The sequence below is a fragment of the Battus philenor genome, unplaced genomic scaffold, assembly GCF_028537555.1.
Source record: "Battus philenor isolate CCGP_79_NKW_IND1 unplaced genomic scaffold, ilBatPhil1.0.hap1 SCAF_9, whole genome shotgun sequence".
NCBI classification, from domain to species: domain Eukaryota; kingdom Metazoa; phylum Arthropoda; class Insecta; order Lepidoptera; family Papilionidae; genus Battus; species Battus philenor.
In genome coordinates this window covers 2162195-2188548 of record NW_027181759.1, presented here as the reverse complement: position 1 = coordinate 2188548, position 26354 = coordinate 2162195, and the positions used below count along the sequence as shown (strand labels likewise).

General features: G+C 33.2%; 2 protein-coding genes across 2 annotated transcripts; both read right to left on the bottom strand.

Annotated features, from left to right (window-relative positions):
- Positions 1-265: 265 nt before the first annotated feature.
- LOC137932259 (zinc finger protein 540-like) lies at positions 266-10837 on the bottom strand. The gene is made up of 11 exons (XM_068775862.1): positions 10698-10837; positions 9878-10002; positions 8450-8620; positions 7143-7239; positions 6910-7048; positions 5132-5258; positions 4149-4279; positions 3273-3385; positions 1938-2169; positions 976-1058; positions 266-475 (listed from the first exon to the last, which is right to left on the bottom strand). The coding sequence occupies exons 1-11, from the start codon at positions 10835-10837 to the stop codon at positions 376-378; spliced, it is 1458 nt and encodes a 485-aa protein (XP_068631963.1). The 3' UTR covers positions 266-375.
- Positions 10838-12574: 1737 nt separating this feature from the next.
- Positions 12575-16728, bottom strand: LOC137932056 (lactosylceramide 4-alpha-galactosyltransferase-like). Its single transcript, XM_068775615.1, has 3 exons — positions 16515-16728; positions 15219-15343; positions 12575-12974 (listed from the first exon to the last, which is right to left on the bottom strand). The coding sequence occupies exons 1-3, from the start codon at positions 16652-16654 to the stop codon at positions 12751-12753; spliced, it is 489 nt and encodes a 162-aa protein (XP_068631716.1). The 5' UTR covers positions 16655-16728; the 3' UTR covers positions 12575-12750.
- Between the last annotated feature and the right edge of the window lie 9626 nt (positions 16729-26354).

The window sequence follows — 26354 nt, the reverse complement described above, 5'->3', positions numbered from 1 at the left end:
AATCAGCTTCTCAAGTCTTAACTTGCCTGCCTTCACTTCTTTTGGGGTCTACTGTGTATATATCTTTGTTGACTTATTTTTAATATGCGTTCTATTTTTTCTTAACTTTCAATGCCACTACTATAGTTTATGCTAGTTTGTCTACCTTTTCTGGTTTGTTTTAAAAAATGTAAAGGCTGTCTGGTAGAGATCACCTCAAGCAATAAGACCACCTCTTGTACCATATAAAATGTTTTTCTTCTATTTATTGTATATGGAGTTTTATTGATTATGTTAAAATACTTTATCTGTAAATCCAGATATCGATAGTGTCTACACGCAGTTTTTGGTCTCCTTAGGTATCTGTTGTTCTGCACTATATGGAAGTTTTATAACTCATGTATTATCTTCATGTTGCCTCATGTAAATTGGTGTTACACCAGATCTCAGTTTTGGACGATTGTGTGTTTTACGTTCATGATGTCTGATCATTTTACTGAAACATAATGTTTATATTAGTGTGTTGAAAAAAGAAAATTCGAATTTTGAGATTATAATAATTATTATTTATATTTCCCGACAGACTTCGCACTGCCAAATGTTAGTGGTCTGTTGCATTTCAATAGAATAAGCCAACCAATAGCCAAGGACGCGGCCCTAAAGATTAAAAGAAGACTGGTAGGTGATGCGTGAATGTAATGTGAGAATGATAGAAAATATGAAGGATGAAAGAGAAAAATGGGGAAAGAGGATGAAAAATAGGTATATATCCTTGTCCCAAAATAAGATGGAAGAAAGAAAATTACATGAAAAAAAGCCGAGGTGCTCTCGGATGTCCCTGTGTGAAAAAAGTAAGAAAAATGTCTTTCTTCGATATTGACTATGTCTTCGTGGACCGACGTGGAGGCAACGGCAGCATGAGCGGTGTGTTCCGCCCACTGTCATCTTAGATGAACTTTTAATTAGCAGTAACAATGAGTAATAAAAATTATTTACCGTGTTGCAAATGATTTTCCACATGTACTACAGTTGTATGGTTTCGCATTTCTATGTTGAGATGCTGTATGATTATGTAATGCCTGAAAGAATTAATATTTCTTATTATATTCTAGTAGAATAATTAAAGTAGTATAGATAGCTAGGTGCACAAACAAATCAATTCAACTCAAGATAAAAACTTGGTTCTACACAATATCTTACCAATAAGTCTTAAGTTTTTTTTTTTGAGAAACTTGATTGCAGAGAAAGACTCAGCTATAGATTGTAAAAGACCATATGGGCCTTATCACTGGTCCGATGAAGTTAAGTCAATAACTGGACTCTATTACAACTACTCCGAAGGAAGTAGAGGATAGAATAGAAAGACCTGATTATAATTCTGACATGTTTCAAAACTGACATGACCTTCGGTACTGTGAAACTATAAATTTATGTTGGTTTTTCTAATCTGTTCCGATAGAAAAAATTATCTTAATATAATATCAGTTATATGTAATAGAATGCCATAATATAAGCTTTCAACCATGGGTTTAAAACTTTTCAAAAAATGTATATATATTCTAGAGGTTATAGTTATATATATATATAACTTAGGAATTGTGTTCGCACCTAGATATATTAAAACTTTATTTTATATATGTGTAGTATTTACTGGTCTGAAGAGGCGTGGGCGTGGTACATCGTTCCCAGGTCCCTCACCTGGTGGACCTTTATCATAGTTGAGATTGAGGATGCTGGATGCTGACTAGCAGTGGACCTCTATCAACTGGTGAATGGCATGCCGATAAAAATATACACAACCTCGCTGAGTTACATTTATCTGTTCTTCTCAGGTCTGAGACATTTAATTATAACTGTGTCACAGAATCAACTTTTAATTTTTAAATTTTAAAAGTTTCAACTACCCTTATGACCATATCCAATGCAAGTACCTAAGAAGATATGTCAGATTATATTACCTCTTTGAACTTGAATCCACGTTGACATATATCACAGTGGAAAGCAGGTGGCATGTGTCTTCTTCTATGCGACGCCAGGTTCGAGGCGTTGGGGAAGGTTGCAGGGCATAGTTGGCACCGCATCGGCCGCTCACCGCTGTGCAGACGACTGTGCACGGACAGTGCGTACTTTGTACGCGCACGGTAAGGACAGTGTACGCATCTGTGACTCAACTCACCCGTGTGGATTAATCTGAAATTTTAATTATTTTACACTAACCGTCTTTGTACAGTTTAATTTTATATTTTTAATTTATTTTAAAATCCATTCTTAGCTGACTTATGCTTGGCTAAAAGAATTTTCTTACCAAATTTGAAATCTCCAAGCCTCAAGATTCCATAGATATCGTGATGAGCCAGTATATAGGTTGAAATCTCATATATAATATATAGATTGATAGGTTTGTGGAATTTTTTCCTAAGGTCTTATAGTAGTCGTATTCATTTGAGATTCGCCAATATTTATACCGATTTAAAACTACGAAAACAAACAACAAGTCAAGAAGTATTGTAGCCCAATCTCTTTCGCTCAATATATGCAATGAAATATATTTCTGTGGAATCCACCTTTTCCATGTCTTTCTTATGATGACGTAATATAGCTTCTACAGGTTATATGTTAAAGTATTAAAGGAGTAAATGAATTTCAACTATCTCTAATCATCCTGTATAAAGTAGTGACCACTTTATACAGGTGAATCAGAAGTATGTTACAATATTTTTTTTTTATTTGAAATGCAACAGCAATTGTCCACATACCAGACAGGATTCCCCAATTTGTTTTACTGTATATTCTTGGCCAATAAAAATATTAACAAACCCATTCCAAAAGTAATGTCATAATGTGAACGCGCCTTAATTTTTACAAATGGCGCCAAATGTCGTTGTGCTTTGACATTTATGTTGTATATAAATCTGAATTAGATGCTTGTTGACAACTAATTCTCTACTATGATTTATTCTACTATGATTATGACTTTCAAAAATAATAAACAACATTATGATAATATAGTAAGAAAAAGCATTTTCATAATTCGGATTCCCGCATATTACAATTAATTATAATTTATTATCTGTACCTGCGGACTGTACTGTCAAAAGTTATTGTGGTCCGTTGCATTCCAAAAGATTTTTTTTTTTCAAATTGAACGTTACAGAATCATTGGAAAAGGTGTAAAAGATTTTTATAGACAAATGAGCTATGCATTCACTACTGTAAAGCTTTTATATCTATAACCAAACAACCTGTATATAATATTACTCTAAAATTGGTTACGGATAATTAAAAATTATTACCTGTGCCGGTTCAGCTGAGAAAGAGATTTGAATTGAGAACTACATGTCTCACAGATGTAGTTCCTTAAACTCACTCGGCAACTTGGCAGTAACTCATGCTTGTTAAATTCCTCCTAAAATAAATAATTATCATAAATATCACTTCGCTGCAATATCAAGAATTGCTAGTACGAAGTGGCAGTGGGAGGGGCTCGTGCAGCTGTACTGTAGTCGGCGACCAGAAGCCGGTAGACCCAGCGTGAATAGGCAGCCCCCCCCCCACTACGTGGACTGACAACATAATCAAGGTCGCGGGAAGGTCCTGGATGCGAGGAGTCTTGCAATGGACATCTATGGGCTGATATGTATGAATGAATAACACAATGTATAGCAAAAAAGCAGCAGACAGGAAATGGGAAGACGAACTAAAAATACTCCCCACATTGCTCAGGGAGGCAACTGAACAGAGACAATGGAGGATGTTGGAGGCATTTACCTTAAGGCACATTGAAACAAGACATATAATAATAAAAACTAAATTGGTTGAAAACAAAATGTAAACATTTGGAAACAAAGACTTTCATTATTATAGCTAAAGACCGTGATATATGTAGACACAAAGCTTTCAAGCAACATATATTAATTATGTTTTATAAATTTTCCACTCACATACTTCATCTTGTTACTACTCATATTCGTTATTTTTAATTTTGCACTTACAATTTTTATTGGGCACAGCTATTTAAATAATAAAATCATAATTTTCTTCGATATTTTTCTTGAATTACAATGGCGACGGGTAGAGAAATGGAAACAAAAATTTGAACGAAAAATTTTTTCGAGAATTAAGAGTACCCTATGAAATAAGCGACAAAAAATGCGTGTATATCTAATTACCTTATTTAAAAACACCCGACGACAATTACTGCATGACCACTCGCGTACAATGTTTAAGCCATGCACATTGAAATAACCGCCATGGATTTTAGTACAAATGTCTGTGTCACATTCAGAACTCAATTCTTTATCTGAAAAAATAAAAGCATCAACACATTACTATTATAATAAAATAAAATATATTTACTTGAAACATAGAAAAGGATGTTATAGTTATTATAACTCATATATATTGGACACTTAAAAAGAAATAAAATATATAGACACTTATTTAATATTCAATAAAACAACACTGATTAAAATTAAAATAATTGCAATTACAATAAAGTAAAAATAAATTTCCAATGAGTTATTGTTCAGGTTAAATTTTAAATCATTTGAGATGCAAATCTCACATAGACTTTGGTTTTATGATTTATTTTCTATTTTTATTCTTATTTCAAATTCATACATTAAATTATGTGGGTAGATCAAAATTTACAGTATCTTATGATTTTTATAGATAAACTAGCTGTGCCCATGATTTCATCCGCATGAAATTAAATACAAAAATAAATAAGTTTACTTAGTTTTTTTTTTCATTTAAGAATTTTTTTAAATAAAAGTAGCCTAAGTTACTCCTTATTACATCAACTACCAGCAAATATAAATCCTATCAAAATCGGTTGAGCTATTTCACACATAAGCCTAAACAAAAAGACCAACAGACAGACAAAAATTTAAAAATACTTAATTTTTTATATATATACTGTAAGTATATATATTCATATGGATGTAGTAAAAAGCAGTTATTTTAATATTACAAACAGACACTCTAATTTTATTTATTTGTATAGATCATTTTATTCTTGATTATATGTTTGTACTGTGATAAGATTCTCTCATCGCTTTGGTGAGATATTAAAACCCTAAACCACAATGTGAATATTCAACAGTATTGTGTCACAAACATATGTGAGTATTATGAAAATTTTAAATAATACCTATTTGTAATTCTTGCTGAAGCCTCCACTGAGTTATCTCTGCAGTCTCTTTGAGTTGAGACACTAATTTGATGGTGCTTTCGCAGTGTTCACAAATGTATTGTGGTTTACCGTCGTCCTTACAAATCTAAATCATAAATATTACCTCAGTTAACATACATATAAAAACATTAATATCTTTTCAATGACAGACACTTTATTTATCTGCATATCTACAAATACTTTGGCCATATTGCATGAGAAAGCTCAGAAAATCTGAAGAAGCTTACAGTTGTAGGCAGTGGCGTAGCTATAGTATTTGAGGCCTGGGGCAGATTGGGGCTTGGTGCCCCCCTCCCCCCCTCTAAAGAGTCTAAATTCTTTATTTATATATTTTTCACATTTTGGTACAATTTTTTATTTTTTGCCCATAAAATAGTAAAAAATCCGAAGCTCAATTTTGTTTTTTTCTTTAAAATATTAAAGAAATCAAAATATTTTTTTTCTTAAAGGGACATGATCCTCACCCTTTTTGTATAAAACAAAAATGTGTTTCCAGAATTTTTTGAACCCTTTATGAACCCATCTTTGTGGTTACTTCATTCATTAAGGGAGAGAATCATGTCCTTAAATGTTGAACACATATATATCTTTTTGTACATTTCATGAACACAGATATGCGTTTTGTGATTTAGGGCCCTTTTAAAAAACACTTTATGTGTTTTGCGAATGAAAGGCTTAAACACTGTGTATATTATAATTTGTAACCGTTTACTTTTTTTAATGTTCATATTATTTAACAACTTTTTTAGCACAAAAATAGTAAAATTCGATATTCTTTTTATGTTATTTACTTTAAATTGTGGTTTTCATTTTTCTTTTAACATTTCATTATACATCATTCAAAAAAAAATTCAAAAAATTATTTTCAACTTTGGTGCCCCCCCTGCTTGTGGTGCCTGGTGCGGCCGCCCCGCTCGCCACCCCCTAGCTACGCCACTGGTTGTAGGCAATGTAGAAGGTAAAAGGTCACATATTCGCTAGACTAATACAGTTACAGCAAGCAAAACTACCTTCAAGATTATATAAAACTTCCCAGAGAAGCTAGAAAAAAAATTGTAATAAAAACTAACATGATTGGTCACAATCTTCATTTATAAGGAAACATCTAAGATTTACTAGCATTTAATTTAGAGGTATTGGCTTAATATGGAGATCAAGTTTACTATTGAAAAGTTGTGAATACACAAAGGAGACAACTACATAATCCCGATTTACAGAGTAAACTTAAAAGTAAAATAGTTAATATTATCTATTAGTTCCTCATTAAGCCACAGAGAGTAGTGTAATGTTAAGGATTTCTTTAAATTTTTTTAACAGAAATGAGGAGATTCATAAGCAAATGGAAGTTACAGACATAGCCTAGCAGATTAGAAAGTTAAAATGGCAGTGATAGCCCACATATCATGCAGAACTGAGGCCTTAAGGTTCTGGTGTGGATCTTGGACTGGCAAGCACAGCACAGGATGTCAACCAAAAAGGTAGAGAACCTTAACATGAAGGTTGTTCAAAGATACTGGTCACTCCAACCAAACCAGACCAGACTGTAAATCTAGGGGGAGATTTATAGCTGGCAGTAAATGCCAATGGCTAAAATGATGATACAGTCATTAAAGCAAGCTGCTTTCCAAATATCTAATCTTAGTTCAGGCTCTGTACCTTTATTTTTTTAATTTTAATGATTTGTAAATAATACAGTATGAATATTTAAAACTTCAATGAATATCTAATATTATTACCTCAATACCTAACATATTTTTAATACTGTCTACAAAATTAAATTCATGTGTTTCATCAAAAACAGCTGTAACTCCTGGTTTGAGACACAATCTGCAGTCTTTTTTTAATTTTCCTTTGTTTAAATTGTTCCTTAAAAACCTGAGAAAAATTAATACAAAAATCACTAACTTAATTTCAAATAAACGTTTGTTTTAGAGTATGAGTATATTTAAGAGTATGCCGTAAAACCTACTTATAATATTTATGTTTCTCTTGCAGATTTTTAAATTTTTCATGATTGATTCTATCCAATTCTGTTTTGTCTAATTTCGCAAACATCAGTTTTTTAGCTAAATAAAATGTCATGTTGTTAAGTTAATCACTACTTAATTCTTGTTATAACCAAGAAATTATTCGCTGTATGAACACTTGAATTGCGAATTAAAACATTATGCTTTCCAACATATTCGAAGAACTTTGGATAAAGTAAACAATTGTATGTAACGACTCTTCGTAGAGTAAAATTGGTGACATTGACAGTTACTAATCAGTTCAGAAAAAGGGTAATAAAAAATATGTAATATATTTTTTTGTAAAGCAAGTAATACGTTGTACTCATAATTGCGACAATTTGGTAAAGTATGTATTTAATAATTTATTGTAAATAACAAATTAAAATGCAAATACAGCGTAAAAAAGATTTTGTACAATACCATTAAAATGATTTACCTTTACCTTGTCGCACTTGAAGTCACATCTATTATTATTAGAGTACTAAAAATGATTACTACAATTTTATGACCAATTTATTTAAAATTAAATCTTATATGACCATAGTTCGACTAAGTTGCAATGTCATAGTTTAAAATCTTAATGGCATTTTCACATTGTATGATAACATATTGGTTTGGATTCACCATAAGGCACCAAAATACCTTTATGTTTTACTCACTATATATATTTAATAAAAGATAAGTTTCATTTTATTTCTATTTATTATTAATAGACAATAACTCATCAAACAACAATTCTCTTATCTGCTATGTTGTGAAATAACTAAGTATAATAAAAAATTAAACACGAAGTTTATTTTGTATTACAACTCTATTTAAAATTCTCTTCGTATTATATAGACACAACTTTTGAGAAACGATATATAATTTATATGTATAATGCATATATTGTATTCCGTGGAATATACGAGTGCAAGCTTATAACAAAAAAAATAAGTGGGCAAAACACAACAAGTATTCTCTTCTTTAAAAAATATATCCTACCTTCATGCTCTAATATTATTTAAATTCAAAATCTTTACTTAAAAATAATGCTGTAAAATATTTGGGCATAATCTGTACTGAAAGTGACGTGCTAATAATATTGACAAGATTCAGATAAAGAAAAAAACAAATTCTTGTGACAATTATTATCATTCCTGAGTTTATTGACTATGGCGACTTATGCCAAGTATAAAGAAAGACTAATTGTAATGCCAAACAGTAAATAGCGACTAAGTGCCAAAACGTTTACCATACTTTTCGTATGTATACGGACAAAACTGACTCGCTAGAGTAGCGTATGGAGAATTTTTCGCAACCACATAATTTTTAGTGTAATGATTCCACACGTGATAAACGTACGCTTCTTTATTCTTCAACTCTCCGCGTATGAAGTAATCTCTGGCATTTCGCCATCTGATTGGATAAAATAATTCCGGACCGTAAACTTGGAAGCCTGTAAAAAGATTACGAAACTTATTTGCAAACGGATTTTAAAATGGTGCGGCGGACCATAAACCAAGATTATCTTTAGTCTATGGTTTTTTAATAACTAGAATATTAAGTTGTATATTTATTGTACTTGCTTAAACTGGAATGGAAGAATTTTAAAGTTTTTAGTGCTTCTAGTTGTATTAGTAAAGTTACGTAATCAAGCCAAGATTTGACCAGCTCTTTTATATCGGAAATTTAAAAGCCGTTCTGACCTTGGCCGTGGAGCTTGTAAGTTGTTAAATATCTGTAGCAGCCACACTTAAAGTTAAATGCAGTCACCCTTTTTTTTTACTTTTCAGCTGATTGCCGCCCATTGTTATACATAGGCGTCTCCCAAATATCGCCACGACGACAAGTCTTGCAGTGCCCGCATCTAGCGACTCCCGCGACGTTTACTATGTCGTTAATAATACACACAATCGCCCGATTTCTCACTAATCCCGACTGTCGCGGCACTTAATGCAAAGATTAAACAGACGCCTTGTTGACAGATGTTAGACTTCGAGTAACACTTAAAGTGTCATAGGAGCAATATTACGTCATCGTCAGCGATGCATCGAAAAGAGGAATTCCACAGAAATATAATTCTTTACATACATCAGGCGAAAGAGAGCACGCTACAATACTTCCAGACTTGTGATTAAATGATGATTTTTATTGGTTAACCAATGTGTTCATAGTTTTAAATCGATATAAATATGGGTAAAGATCGAATGAATATACACACTTCTACTTCGAACTTTGTGTTGTTATTACACAAGACTCAGAATCCCATAGTGTTATAGGATACCAAGATGAGAAACCTCGCCACTACGAACCCCGATAAGCTATTTTCGCAGATGTATATATAGCCTTATAATTCTGTCAATACACAGTTTAAGTTCACGGATCCTCCCGCTCCGTGAACTCAGCTCCGATGAAGCTGTAAAAGCCTTAGGCCCTTAGACATTAACATCAACAGAGAAAGAACAAAAAAGTAAATAAACGCATTCCCTAATATCGTTCCGTAACAGTCATGTTGTTTATTTCACACAGATCTCTCATTTCAATTAAGGTTATAACGCTATTGTGAAATGCTTTAAAATTTACAAAAACACACAAGCTTTGTGAAAATTTACAAGGCTATTTTCTACCGTCGCGGACTCAATAAATAGTATATATATTGGCATCTAAGTTACATAAAGTTCTTTTTTAAACTAAATACGTAAAGTTAAGTCACCTCCACACCACCGCGCCGACATCTCTGTCACATTAGATGTGAAGCAAATCTTTTTGAGGACCCGCGTAATGGCTCCAGGACCATTGTAGCCCCAGTCATTGCTTTTATAGTTCGTTTGTATTTCTCTATGAACAATACATCATTAAATAACATTGTTATTACAAACACAGTTATTGTATTTTTAAACGACTTCTACACGTTCGAGTTTGATGCGTACTTGTGTGTCGACGATTTTTTCAATCTTACAATCAATACCGTTTCGCCGTAGAACGTCCATAGCTGGAAATAGTTCTATACTATGTAAGTACGCGTACTTTAAAGTCACCTCGCAGGTTCGTTAGAGATCAAACCGATTTGTAACTATGCTTTTAGAACGTTTTGGCTCGCGCGTTTTTCAATATCGCGAGCCGCTGGCCGGTACAAATTGAATCAGGAATGAGATCTGTAGACGAATGTAAGTAGTCGATAGATTGGCAAGATGAATTGATATAGGTATGGCCACTGGAGACATAAAATTCAGGAGTATAGATTACAAGCCGGCAAGCGCAGTGACGGACGTCCCGCTTCCATCTAATTCTATTGGAAATCTAATAAGAAACCTATGTCAAACAGTAGACGTTGAACGAAATAACGATGGTGATGATGAAATTGTACAGCAATGACAGTAAAGTTATGGAGACATTGTATCAAAATAACCCCCCACAAGGTGAATAGACGACCATGTTAAGTTTGTCAAAAGACTCTGGCTACAGGCCGGTCCAAACCGATCCTATTGGAAATCTACGGAAGATGATATGACGATGATTAAAAGAAATCTCACCTCATCGTAGCTTTTGAAATTTTTCTACCGATTGGATCGACGGAGAAAGCCAGAGCTCCGTTGGCTATCGCGACGTCACTCTCCCTGGCCGCCCAGTTTCCGCCCAAAGTATCCAAGCGTTTTGCGACAACTACATCCATGTCCAAATACACACCACCATATTTGTACAGGGTCAACAACCGTAGTATATCCGAAGTGTGAGTCTCTTTCCAACGAGACCTGTTCAACTCACGGCTACCGATAATTTTTTCTACAGGCGTACCCTTAACATATTGATCAATATGTAAACGAAGAAATCTAACGTTGTTGAACGCTAGTAAATGTTTCACGTTTATTTCTCGGAGCGATGAGTTCGTCATTGGCGCGTTAAACATTACGTTAATTTGATAATCCGGATGCGAAAGCGCAGCTGATTCTATAGCGCACATTTGTCTCGAAGTCAGTTTTACGACGCTCGAAGTCTCGTGAAAGAAAATGGATTTATATGATGTAAAAAAATTTATATCGTCCACAGATGGTAGAGCGTCACCCGTGTCTGTATAATAGGAGATAATAGCAGCCACATACCTCCGAGACATCAGTGTAAAACTTGCTATAATATTATTGAAAAATAATGTAATGCAGATTAAAAAAAACAGTGACAGCACTATAGAAATTTTCAAACGTTTTGCTAAAAATAATCTTTTACAACTTAAACACCAACTTTGCCACATCATGATAATAAATGTGGTTATAATATCACACAATATTTTTTTTTAATGCTATAATTTTTTTATTTAACTTAGTTACTAGTTTCATAAAAGTATATTTACATATTTATACAAACGGCGTCTGGCCACAAGCTTTACTATGTTATTTTTAGATAATGTTAGATATTCCTTTACCATATGCATTAATTAATAAACACAGTGACAAATTAAACTATTTGACATTTCGAAACAAAAACCAATGACAGTGACAGTTGACAGTCGCAGTAAAAAAATTAAAAAGTTAGAAATACTCAGAACTTTTTTACTTTTAAATTTGACATTTTCATTACAAATAGATTAAAAAATCTATTATAATTCAAATCTGATATATATTGTATATTTTATACATAAACTAAACAGTGCGCACGATCTAGAAAATACTAAGGTCATCCTAAAGAAGTAACGAATCTTATATGTATTTTAATAAATAAGAAATTTTTTACAGAATATGAAGAACAAAGAATTGTTTTTTTATAAGCATGATTTTATTATACGTTTAACTAACAGAACCTTTTGTTTATAGGGAAATATGCCTATTCAACTAAAGTGAACAAGTTATGAACTAGGCAACGAAATAATTAAAAATAACATTATAGTGAATCTGTATGTGGTGAACGATAGAACGAGAGGTATAAAAATAAAACTTTTCTATGATCTGTTGAAGGATTTGGCTCTATTAAGAACTAATATTAGCTCATTTCTGCTGGCTTTCAAAGCAGCTTTGGTAGAATTATTTACAATTTAGTTATGTAGGTAGAGGAATGTAGTCGGTGCAGGTAAAAAGTGCAAGACTTTCTTTAACCTGCTCCGCAGGTCGTTAACCCCGAGTATTTTTTCTTATAACGCGATGGACCCGGCACACGGTGAACCCATAGAATGCCTATCTCTCTCGGGCGCCCTTGTGTCAGAATTTTACACCACCATAGATAACAACCAACTAAAGACCATAAATATGTTTATGGCAAGGCTTAGGCCTCCTCTAAAGGTTGCCTAGTTCCTGCGCTGCTTTAATTTGAATTCAGCGACTTCCCGCGATGTTCACTGTATCGTTGAACCAGTGGGGGGAGGGGGTATCCACTAGGTAGACAGATACAAATAGTTTCATACCCAAATATTATTTATTTTATCAGAAAGTGCCAAAATTTAAAAAAAAAAACTAAACCGCACAAATTCGGCGAGTCCGGAGGGCGTCACTAATACAAACTTTATTTATGTAAGAACTATTATTTGCAAGAAAAAAAATTGGCTCTTCGAAAACATAAAAATTTTAACCATTGCAATATAAAAGGTTGCCGATCTCTGGTTTAGGTACCGAAACGTTCACCATACATTTCGTAAGTCGTCGGGCAGAACTGTCTCGCCAATGTCGCATACGGGGAGTCATGATCAGCTACAAGATTCGCAGTGAGATGGTTCCACACGTGATAAACGTACGCGCCTTTGTTAATCAGCTGTCCGCGTTTGAAGTAATCTCTTGCGTTTTCCCATTTGATCGGATAGAATAATTCCGGACCGTATACTTCGAAACCTAAAACATGATTTAATTATTTAATGGTTATTGTGACAAAATTAAAGACGGACGACCACAACTAGAGGACAAATGACATAGTAAAAGTCACAGAAAGGCGTTGGATTGCCGGGAGCGCAACGCTTTGTTGTCTATAGTTTTCATATTCCTTCCGGAGTTTTAAGATTGTTATCTGTCAGTCCTAAACGCTTCACCACGTTGACGGACTTCGCCACAACAAGCTATTCATGGCAACATGGCGTCCAATATGCCGTGGAATGAAAATGAATTAAAAAAAAAATTAAAAAAGAAATTGTCAACTAATGTACGAGGGCCAAACTGAAAGTTTTTAGAACTGGCAACTTAAAAGCATTATATTAAAAAAATAAGTTTAAATTTTGAAAATAGAACTCTTTACCAATAATATTGAGTATACATTTCATTCATTTGTCATTTGTTTTACGATTTGGCGGCAAATTGAAAATTGTCTGTGCACGTCAGAATGAATTTAAGCCGAGAAAATTTTCGTGCAATGATTTTATATGTCTTTCGATGTCATATAAGTCAACAAGAAAGTTATGATAGACTTCGATTGGCTTTTCACGATGAAGCCCCATCTCGTTTACAACTGGTTTAATGAATTCAAACGTGGTCGAACTAATCTCACCGATGATTTGCGTGAGGGACGGCCTTCTACAGCGACGACTGAAGACAATATCAGTGTTGTGCGGCGTATGATAGAGACTGACAAAAGAGTGACCTATCAGCAGATTCGGACAAGTCTAGGCATAGGTATGAGTCAAGTGCACAAAATCCTCCATGAACATTTAGCGGTCAGGAAGATTTGTGCCCGCTGGATACCGCATAATTTGACCGAGGCTCAAAAACTCCGCCGTGTTGATTGGTGCCGAGAAATGATCCAAAAATTTAACGGAGGTGACTCAAATGCTGTGTTCGACATACTAACGGGTGACGAAAGCTGGATTTACTGTTATGATCCGGAAACCAAAAGACAGTCTGCTCAGTGGGTGTTTCCTTCCGAAGAGTTGCCAACTAAAGTGAAGAGAGGTCGAAGTGTTGGAAAAAAGATGGTGGCCTCGTTCTTCGGAAAGACAGGTCATTACGCGACAGTTGTCTTAGAGGATCAGAAAACGGTTAATGCAGAGTGGTACACTAACAACTGTTTGCCACTTGTCTTGGAAAAAGTTCGAGAGAAACGACCTCGCAGCAGGATTCTCCTTCATCACGACAATGCCTCGTTGCACACCGCCAGGCAAACGATCGACTATTTGGCGACCTCAGACGTGGAATTACTGGGTCACCCGCCGTATAGCCCCGACCTCGCACCCTGCGATTTTTATTTATTCCCGAAAATAAAAGAAAAACTTCGAGGAAAACATTTTATGGACGCCGAAGAAGCAGTGGCTGCGTTTCAAAACGCCGTCGAAGAGACCCCTAAGGCCGAGTGGGCAAGGTGCTTTTCTCAATGGTTCCATCGAATGCAGCAATGTATTGATGTAAATGGACGCTATTTTGAAAAGTTATAATAAAACTAATAATTTGCTAGAATGCTTAGTTTTTGATTTTCTAAGAACTTTCAGTTTGACCCTCGTATATATGACTGTGTACCAGAAGCTATTTATTTTGTTTGTAGATGACACACACACATATTAAAAATAAAATAAATAAATAGTATTGTATAAATATAGATTAAGTAGTATAAGGTAAGTAAACACAAGACGCAGGGCTTTCTACAATATTGTGGAACGCAGGCAAAGGGGAGAACGATGTAAAAATAAAGATGGGTAGACGTAAATACTTAATAATAAGAAAGAGTAGATTAGAATAGACTAAGATATTAATGTAAAAGAATAATAGTAGAACCATGAACGAAAGAGAAATGAGTTGAAGAAAAATCAAACCGAAAGATGTTATAAATTCTCTGCCACTTAACAGTAGAGATTAAAAAGCGTAAAAAACTGTTTGAACTCTTCCTTATTTTTCATAGTAAGAGTATAAAAAGCCTTGTAAAAAAATATCATTCTGTGTTAAATATTTATGCGGCTTACCTCACAAAACAATGTTTAGATAGACAACCTTAAGTGGCTCGTCTTCCTCTATTATAATTAAAATATAAGAGCTGGAAGAAGTAAACTGTCCCGCATGTATGTTCCATATGGAACGTCATCACGGAACGCTTGTATTTGTTTAAGTTACATAACTATAGTTATTACAGTTAATAGTTTTTTGAAAGAGAAGTCATACCTCCACATAAGTCTGAAGACATGAGCGTGACATCTGTGGTGGAACATAGTCTTTTGAGGACTCGTGTTATGACACCTGGACCGTTGTACCCCCAAAGATCACCTCTGTACGTAGTCTGTATTTCTCTGTAGAAAATACACAGTGTGACGTTATAAACCGTAATCTATGAACGGGGAATCCCCTCGTAATAGTTCACATGATTCGATTCAATAAATTCGCATTAATAAAATTGTATCATATAAGGATAACATATTCAAGCAAGTGTATTATAAGCGTATGTACTCCTGTACACAGTTATGTTAGCTTATATCTAAACGTAAATTAATAAGCCAGAAAAATAATATCAAAAGGTTGTTTAATTAATATAAAATTAAATATAAAATAAAAACAATTATTGATGTTTTGACTAATATCATGCTTCATGCTTCTTGAATTCTTCTTTCTTGCTTCTCGTGAAGCGTACTTTTATAGACGCAGGTTGGAGATGTGGTCTGTGACCGACAGAATGCGTAACATAAACCTGGTTTTAAGAGACTAAATTCGTCAATTCCGTCAGGAGTCTTTTGTTGAAGTAAGGGCGTCTCCACCTCGGACGGAGGTTTAGTTTCACATAGCATATAACTCATGAGATAGACAGACGACTTTGTTAAGGTTATGGATTTCTTTCTAGAACCGTACACGTCTGTGACTCAATTCTACCGTGAGGATTAATGTATAATTTTAATTATCTTACACTATACGTTTTTGCAAACATAACTTCAACTACTCTTACGGTTGGATCTTATCTTTAATTTTAATACAGATTAATTTATTTTAAGATCCTTTTTTAACTGACTTCTACTTGGCTAGAAGAGTTTTTCTACCAAATTTCAAGTCTCCAAACATCATGATTCCAGAGATATCGTGATGAGTCTATATATAAGTGGAAATCTCATATATATACAGAATTATTGCTTTGTGGGATTTTTTCTATGGCCGGTAGGTCTTGGAGGTAATAACAACACGAAGTTATAAGTAGATGTGTGTATATTCATTCAAGATACACTCATATTTATACCGATTTAATACTATAAAAACATTAGTTAAGTAATAAAATTCATCAGCATGTCATCAAAAATCAAAACAAGTCGTGAAATATTGTAACGCGCTCTCTTTCGCTCGATGTAAAAAAGAATTATATTTCTGTGGGATTCCCCTTTTTGATGCGTCGATGAAGTACTGTACCGTGTACATTTCTTACCACTTTGATATGATTTTTGCGGGCCGTTATTATTGCATTCTAATGTAAACTCTTACCTGACCGCAGCTCGGGCAATTCTTCTGCCGACGTTGTCTGTGGAGAAGGCTAATACCGCGGCGGCAACTGATAAGTCACTCTCCCTAGCTGCCCAATTAGAGCCTAATGAATCCAAGCGCTTCGCGACAACGACATCCATGTCTAAATATACTCCACCAAACTTGTACAATGTCAACAACCTTAATACATCAGAAGTGTGTGAGACTCTCCAACGAGAGCTACTTAATTTTCCATCAACGAATATATTTTCTACAGGTGTATTCTTTACATATTTATCTAAATTTATTCTAAGAAATTTAACATTATCAAACGCGAGTAAATGTGTTATATCTCCGATCGACGAGTTTATGGGTCTGTTAAAAATAACATTTATTTCAAAATCAGAATGCAAAAGTGCAGCTGGGTAATTCTCATGGAATCTCGAAATTCTTGTCCTTTTAGTTTTTACACAGTTCGAAACTATTCATGGTGGTATTTTTTTTTTTTTTAAAGAACATCACTTAGGCTAATAATTTTGGTAATAACCTTAAAACTTTATGTATATCTGTAAGGAATAATAAATATATAATACCCTTAAAATCATTCCCTCACTATGTCCCAAACTTTAAAATAAAACATGTTATAATTTTTTAACTAGAAATTGCTTAAAATTTATGTTTGCGCGTGTGACTATTTTATTAAAAATACATCAAAATTTTAAAAATTCTTCGAATTTAGGATTATAGATCGTAAATAAATGAGGAAATGTTGATTTGACATGTGTCCCTTAAAAAATAGTCATTCCCTCACACCATTACCGACAGTCGATAAGTTAGCGTACTTGAGATTTTTTATTGGAACTTCTATTAATTTTTGATAGTTGGTGACACTAACAATTGCTCAGAATGGCGAAGTTGTATTAAAATTGTCGGAGTACTTGTTGGAAGAAGATTAAATTACAATTTTTCAAAGATTACATTTCAGACAGTCATTCCATCACTGAGAAGAAAACAAAGAGGTAATTACTATATTCGAATATAAATTTAAAAATAAAGTATGTTTTTAGAAGCAGTAAAATCACCGAAAAATTTACATACAGCAGTTTACTACATTTGGAGATTTTTGAGGTTATGTTTTATTTTGTCATTCCCTCATTTCATTTCAAAATGAGGGAATGACAACTAATGAGGTAATGACGTCTAGACTATTTTAACTTAGTTTTTTAATGAACTTGCTTATGTCAACCTTAAATTTACTATTCTGTTTTGTTTTAGAGCTAAAAAATGGCACGAGGAAAGAAACTGTCTGATGCAGAAGCAAAATTGAAAAAAAAAGAATATGATCGAAAACGTAGAGAAAAAATGAAATCTAATCCTGAAGTGTTAGCAAAACTTCGCGAGAAAGAACGAATTTCATATCTTAAAAAAAACAGAAGGGCCAAATAAAATCTGTAACTGCCATGAGTTCCAGAGAAAGAAGATTAAAGAGAAAAAATTGGAAAAAAAACAGTCAATCGTACAGACACCGAAAGGCACAAGTCCGTAAGAATCTGACAAGTCTCCTCAATAAAGTATCACCTTCAAGTTCTAGACTTGCAGCAGACCCTGTTCTTCAAAATAATAATAAGCGTGAAAGTATGATAGCTGTTTTGAGAAGGAAGCAATTAAGAAAACGTAGAGCAATACAATATGCAAAAATTGCTAAATTACAAAAAGAATTAAAAGAGCAAATTCGACAAAAAGAGAAGTACAAGAAGAGATCTCAAAGGCGAAATAAAAAGGTTTTATCCTCTCCTGAAGCTAAAGTATCAGCACTTTTGAAAAACGTTCAAGGTGTCACTGTTACGCCTTTCCGTGGAACGCAAAAAATTCGCCAATTTGTGTTCGCTAGTGATATATTAGAGTTTAGAAGCCTTTCTTGCTGTCAATGTATTGGAGAATGTAGCCATTTTCACCTGGGATACTACTTATCTTCGAAAACTCCTCATGTTGAAAAAAGACTTGGAAAAGTACAAACGCGGTCTTGTGGTAGACAATCTGCGAATAATTTTTTCAATGATAATGATTCCCAAATTGATGAATCTTATGATATAGGCGATTTCGTTCTCATCAAGTGGAACGACGCAATTTATCCCGGAAAAATAACTTCAGTTTCTGATGATGCCGCTGTGGTAGATTGTATGGAAAGAGTAATTAAATCCTGGAGATGGCCTACACCCAAGGATGAAGCATTGTATCCCTGGACTGATGTTGTGCAGAAAATTGAACCTCCAAAATTTATCAGAAAAGGATATTTTTCCGTAAAGGAAATAAATCAGCTTAAATTGTAAAAGTTAAGACTTGACTGCAAGGTATTCTATTGTAGACTGATTCGGAAAAGACTATTATATTATTATATTCTAACTTGTGTGATATAATATTGTTTACTTTAAGACTAAATGTTGATATTAATGGTTTTAAACAATATTTTAGGATTTATATAAGAGATTTTGAAAATTTCTAAATGAGTTGAATATTTTTAGTCATTATTAATTAAGTTTCATGTTGCAAAGAAAATGCAATTAATATAAAAATGAAAGCAAGTTTTGCTGTAAGCAATTTGAGTCACTTTCAGAGCTGTGTTATTAGATAACTCCAGAATTTTCATATATATATTACCTACTAAAGTTATACATGTGTTCAAAAAATAAATAATTAAATTTTTCATAATAAACTAACATAAACATCATTTCCTCACCACAGTCATCATTCCCTCACTTTTAAAGTTTATCAATATTGATTTACTTCATTTAAAACTCGTTTATTCTGGGGACCACTATATTCCCTAAAGTTACTAACACATATAGTACAAATTTAAGATAAATTTAATAGATATTAACTAAAATAATTCTGAATAATTTAATTTACATTTTTTCGAGATTTCATGAGAATTACCCAGCTGATTCTATTGCGCACATTTGACGTGAATTTAATTTTCCAATACATGAGGTCTCGTGAAAGAAAATTAATTTTGAATTGTCACGAAATTTGATTTCATCAAACGCATCACCATTCTCTGTATAACATGATGTATATATTAAAAATTTTCGATATAATATTAAATAATGTGTTATAAACTATTGTAATAGAAATAATACATATTGTTAAAATTAACACATATATTTTATAATATTTAACAAAAATAAAACTTGAATAATTATTATAACAATTTCGACACATTTTTAAAAGTATAAATTAATGATATATATCATAGATTCTACATAAATATTTTGCACTGAATTTACACTTTTAATAATTAACATATACAATTACGTTTTTTTTTTATCAACCTGTACTATTTTGTCGTGTTTAACCTTCGACGTTTGAATTTAAAATGGCGACAGATAGGCATGAGTGGTTTTCACATATCAAACTTTGAAAGAACCAATGTAAATGTGTTGTTTGAATTGATATAAATTTTAGATACACAAACCTTATTGGCGGGAGAATTCGCGTCATTATCTTTACAAGCATAGTATATGATATGTATAGGCATAATTTATTATGTTTTTTATTTACGATACATACTATATATAAATATATATAAATAATATAGAGCACTATCTCTGTCCCACACCACCTTCGTGACGTTTTTTCAGTCGTATTTCGTACAACAGAGATAACGCTCTACGAAGCCGAAATTAGACGATTATCTCTTTCCAAATGTCGATTATAATGTTTTTTATTTACGATAAATACAATAAATAAATAATACAGAGCACTATCTCTGTCTCACACCACCTTTGTGACGTTTTTTCAGTCGTGTTTCGTGCGACAGAGATAACGCTCTACGAAGCCGAAATTAGCCGACTGTCTCTTTCCAAAGGTCGATTATTATGTTTTTTTATTTACGATAAATACAATAAATAAAGATAGATAAATAATTTAGAACACTATCTCTGTCCCACACCACCTTCGTGACGTTTTTTCAGTCGTATTTCGTGCGACAGAGATAACGCTCTACGAAGCCGAAATTAGCCGATTGTCTCTTTCCAAAGGTCAATGTGGAATATTTATCACCGCGCACTTTATGTAGTTACCAGGAGTTTAGGCGTACCAAGAGTTTCGTACCCGCAAATATGGTACAACCTGGCGACTTATTTTCTGATTATTATAACCAAGGTCTCTTTAAAGTCAGAGTGAATAGGTACCCGCTGAATCTGACTGCTTCATCTTCGATCACATCGTCGTTCCATCAGGCGAGTTGATGGTCAGACGCTGACAAGTAACCGCTATAAAAAGGTTTTTAATGTAGCGGTTATAGATACAAATATAATACTACAGATGTTCTCTAATATCTACATTAGTTAAGAGCCGTGTCGAAGGTAGTAATGTCTACCTCCATGGTTTAAAGGCGACATTGTTGATTCCATAATAAACAAAAAAAAGGAAAAAAAATTGTGCGTGTGTATAAAAAAGGTTTAGAATAAGTGTCATCTGCTCATATATACATAAACCAGGGGTAACCAACCTACGGCTCTTTAAACAATTGTTTTTGACTTGGATTAATTGTAAAAATATTTTAATATTTAAATTTAAATTGCGTTTATCATAGTTCCAGAGAAATATAAACTAAGTACTCGTCTGAATAATTTTATTGTAAAAATTAGTGAAGTCAAAATACCAATCATAATTAACTGCCCGTCATTTGAAATAATTACTAACATGTGCTGTCTTCACCATTCTTCTTAATTCTTAATATCTAAATTCAATACACGTATTCTGTACCTTACTTTATTTTGAAGAAATAAAATTTCTGTAAAAAAATTATAGCCATTTGCATTTAAATGCGTATCTAATTGCTCGCGAAAATTTACAAATTTCGAATAATGACACCTACCATCAAAGAACTTCACCACCCCAGGTATAACAGCCGGTGCTCGGAAACAGGAAAGGAAAACGTCTTGAGGAATCATAATTAGGAAAGGTGGAAATAAATTGTTTTCTTTAAGTCTTTAATAGCTACACGTACGTGTATATATGTGTATGTGTGAGAAACTTGTTCGCGCTTTATCGACTCCGCGAAGTATTCACAGGAACAGAATCGTTGTGTTTTTATCGCTGTATTCATTATAATATAATTAACTGATAACTTCGATAGTAATTAACAATTCACATGTGATTGGTAAAGGAATAAAATATGTAATATACAATAATCGGCGATAAGTATTGCACATCGACCTTTGGAAAGAGACAATCGGCTAACTGACCTCACCACTGACATAACGTCACAGTGGTAGTGTGGGAGAGAGATAATGCTCTACGAAGCCGAAATTAACCATTTCTCTCTTTCCAAAGGTCGATGTGCAATATTTATTGTCGGGTACTGTACGTAAACAAAGAAAGTCTGTTAATACCCTAAGATAAGGCATTTTTAATATGCTACAATTGTCTTATAAATCAACGTCGTACATAAATGAATTTTACATACCTTGAGATGGTGTCTTTCTATTTATTGATAGAAGCTGTAATACGTCATCGTCCGTGACGCATCAAACAGGGGAATCCCAAGCCAGAAGGCCCTATATTTACGAGCGAGAGAGGGTGATCTACAATAATTCTCGCCTTATGACTAGCTGACGGTTTTCATTGGTTAGTGCTCTAAATATGGGCTAAGCTTGATCAATATTCTACCCTTACATTAAGCCCCCATCGGAGGCCATGCACAAGCAACACACAAATACTCAAGGCACCGGCGGCCGCAAGCCGTTCAAGCGAGGGCGGTAATGGTCGGCTCGCGTCGCTTCCGACCGCCGAGTAGTCCTCGTTTCACTCACTTACACTACACTACAGTTATAGCACTATACCCTGTGTAAAGTGCTATAACATAGTCTCTCTTCGTACAAACATCTTCGTTTTAATTTGAGCTCGAATGGTCAGCGGAAAATTTTATCTTGCGGAACTCCTATATCCGATAGCTCAATTCCGATGAAGCTTTACAAAGATAAAGCCGGCTAGCAGTATATTTTAAATAATTTCTGTTAAATAACATGCTACTCAATATTACACACGATTCTCCTACAAGCAAAGAGCTGCCACCTTCGTACGAACGTCATCGTCCACATTTAAGTCAGTCATAGGTTACGACTACCAACTAATTTTTTTTCTAAGTTCACGGATCCTTTCGTGGCGTGATCTGAGTACCGATGAAGCTGTAAAAGCACACGCACTAACAGCATCTACTTTAACAGAAACAATGTGTGAATACAAACTTCTACTTTGGATTTCGTGTTGTCATAACCTCCAAAACCTACCGGCCATAAAAAGAGACCCACATCATCATTTCAACCGTAGATCTTCCACAGCTGGACACAAGCCTTCTTTAAATATTTCCAACATGTTCGATTTAAAAAAAAAAAACACATATAAAGTTTGTACTTCTACTATCTATTAATGTATACAATTCTTGATTACTATTACTACCGCAATTGTAAAAGAATGGTATTATGCAAATATGTTATAAAAATAAGTATCGAAATTATTTTATATTATCATTATTATTTTAGTCGTGATGACCACGGCTGAAGGCCTATCCTTCATAGATTCAAAATGCAATACGTTGGAGGTGTTCTGGATCCACCGCTAACAAGTCGTCTTTACCGCGCTTGCCGATCCATGATCTCATCTCCAGGACTTCTAGGCTCCTGCGGTCATTTGGCATGCTAACTGCCACTACTATCCACCTTTTTATTACTATGACCACAATCTTTGCTTTTATATTTATTCACTATAATGTCACCATAAAAATCTGTGATCGAAGTATATAAATTTATTCTGTAATGGCTGAATTTTAAAAGAAAAATGTTTTTTCTGTCAAACCATTTTGACAAATAGTGGTATCACAGCTATGGGATTTCCGGATTTACTCAATTGGATCGGATTTATGTTTATAAGTGGGTGAACATATAGCAAATTTGGTATTTAATGGAATCAGGCGTTACCTTGCGGAAGTCCATTTTAAGTAAGAAAAGGACCAATATTTAGCCACTTCCGCACATGCAGTGGTAGTCGTGCAACAAAGTGCACCGCCCGCCAGTCCGCTGATAAATGCGTATGCGGCAAACAATGCATTAAAGAGATAAACGTAAAGATCATTTGTTATCAAGAAGCATTAAAGCTTTTACACCTATAACGTATCATCCTGTATAAATATTAAATAATAATTTATTGGATGTTAGAGGAGATGTAAAACAAACTAGAGTAACATTGTATAACTTTATTGTTAACCGACAACTTAAATTATTGACACTCGATGTAACATACATAAATGTTAAATGTTACATCAATGTAACATTAAAATTCGGAGATAATTTTCATAGCATTTTAATGTTACATGGAAATTTGGTATAAACATATTTCATAGTACTTCAAATTGTGCATTATTTTCACAAATTTAACCACACCGCTATATTGCAAATTCTATTATTTGTCAACTCTAATAATGTACAGGAATGTTTTAACATTGGAAGCACCATAGACAACATTTGTCTCTTTATTTCTTGTATTACGAAGTTAGCGTTTTTTAATAAGACAAATAAATCAGTGTACGCTTTCTATTACTAGTCTAGTATGTAAACTTAGCGACGGTTGGGGATTCCCACGTTAAAAAGTCATACAAAACCAAACCATAAACGATATCAATGTAGTGTATTTTTCTATCAATAATATTTAATATCGAAGAAATCTAACTTAAAATAAAATGTGGCCTAAAGAGTTGAATGCAATTAGAATTTTAAAGTGCATTTGAATGATAATAAACTTTTCAATATCATCAAACCAAAAAAACTACAAAATATATTCGAGCGATAGAAAAATACTGCATAAATTTTACTTTTGTGACTACAATTTTGGTGACGTGAATTCTTACACGAACACCAAATATTCAAACAGAGAATTTAATTGTAGGTGTACAAGCTTTAAAAGTGTGAATATATAGATATTTCCTGTCAAATAGTGTATGGTACATCATATATAAGAATCGATGGTTCTAGAAATAACAAGTAAAATATAATAAGAAGAAATATAGCAAGAAATAATGTTTTCAAAATTCTAATTACAATATATTTAAATTATTTATTATATGTTATCTGTCCTTGTAGACTGCACTGCAGAAGTTATTAATCTGTAGTAATCCAATAGAGTTTTAGACAGATCATTTTATACAGGTTGAATGTTTAAGATCGTTAAGATTTCTGATGACAAGTGATATATTAGGAGGACTGGAAAGTAATGTCACTCTTTCTTTAGTTAAATTCAAACGACTACATTTTAACAAGCTATTATGTCTGATCAACAATATATTCACCTTCGTTATCAACAACCTTTTGCCATCTAGTATAAAAATTTTAAATGCAGCAACAGTAAAAATCAATCGATTTTTCTGTAAAACATGTCGACAAAAACGACATTACTTTCCAATTCCCTTAATATTTATACCTTTAATGATATTACACCTATAATAAATCTGTATATTTACATAACATGTTTTAATAACACAGATAAACTATTTACAAATTTAATTTTGAAACAATTAGTAACCCATAGATAAAACATCCAATTTATTTATAGATAAGATTAAATTGACACAGATAAAAAATGAAATTAGGGACCTGTACTAAAATAAAACCGATTAGTTTTTTTTTAAATTTGCAGTTTACATCAAGTGATGGCATTGCGATAATTTGAAATGTCAATCACGTATCGATCTTTCACGTCCTTGGAGAGGTCAAACATTAGGCTTATGTAATATCATTGAGCCACTTGAACGTAATGTGGGTTATCGATGTAATCCGGAACCACTGATTTTGAATCCGGACAGAGAGCAGGGCGAACCAAAAATTGTACATACTTCATTGTAAAACAAATATACGGTGCAAGTAATAATTTTAAAAATCTATATACAGGATGATTGTTTACAGCTGCAAAAGCTTCAATGAGGCGAATACAATATACTGTATTTGACGACTAAAATTTTAAAGCTTTCACATGTCCTATATAAAGTGATCACTCTGAAATATGTTACATATTATCTTTCCATTGGAATGCGACAAGCGAATAACTTGGACAGATGAACAATAATTTTAAAACGGAAAACTTATTTTTTTTATTACATTGTTATAACGTTTTATTATTTCGAAAATAATTGATATTTGAATAGTGTACCGTATATTAATTTACAGTAAATAGGCTTTAAGCGGGTGAATTCCCAATCTACCCTTTTATAGAAATTAATCCCAATATCACTCCGTACCATAACTTGGGAACTTTACCAATTTCATTCACATTTTCTTATATTTCAAAATACTTTGTACGTAGGTCTTATGGAAAAAAAACAGTCTATATTTATTTGGCGAAAATTTCGTTTGGATTACATGTGGTCATAGTTACTTTTTAATTATAGGACGTCATAGTCGCTTTGTAATTATATAACGTAACACTTGCTTTATAATCATGTGGCGTCATAGTAGCTTTATAATTATGTGGCGTCATAGTCGCTTTCAAAATGTATTATATGTTGTCATAATGGCTTTAAAATTATGTCGTCATAGTCGCTTTATATTATGAGGCGTCATAGTCGCTTTCAAACTGTATTATATGTTATCCGAGTAGCTTTCAAATTATGTCGTTATAATCGCTTTCAAACTGTATTATATGTTGTCATAGAAACTTTCAACTTATGTCGTCATAGGGGCTTTATAACTATGTAGCATCATAGTCGCTTTCTAACTGTATTATATTTAGTCATAATTGCTTTCGGAATATATGATATCATAGTAATTTTTTAAATTATGGCGTCATAGTAGCTTTATAATTTTGTGGCGT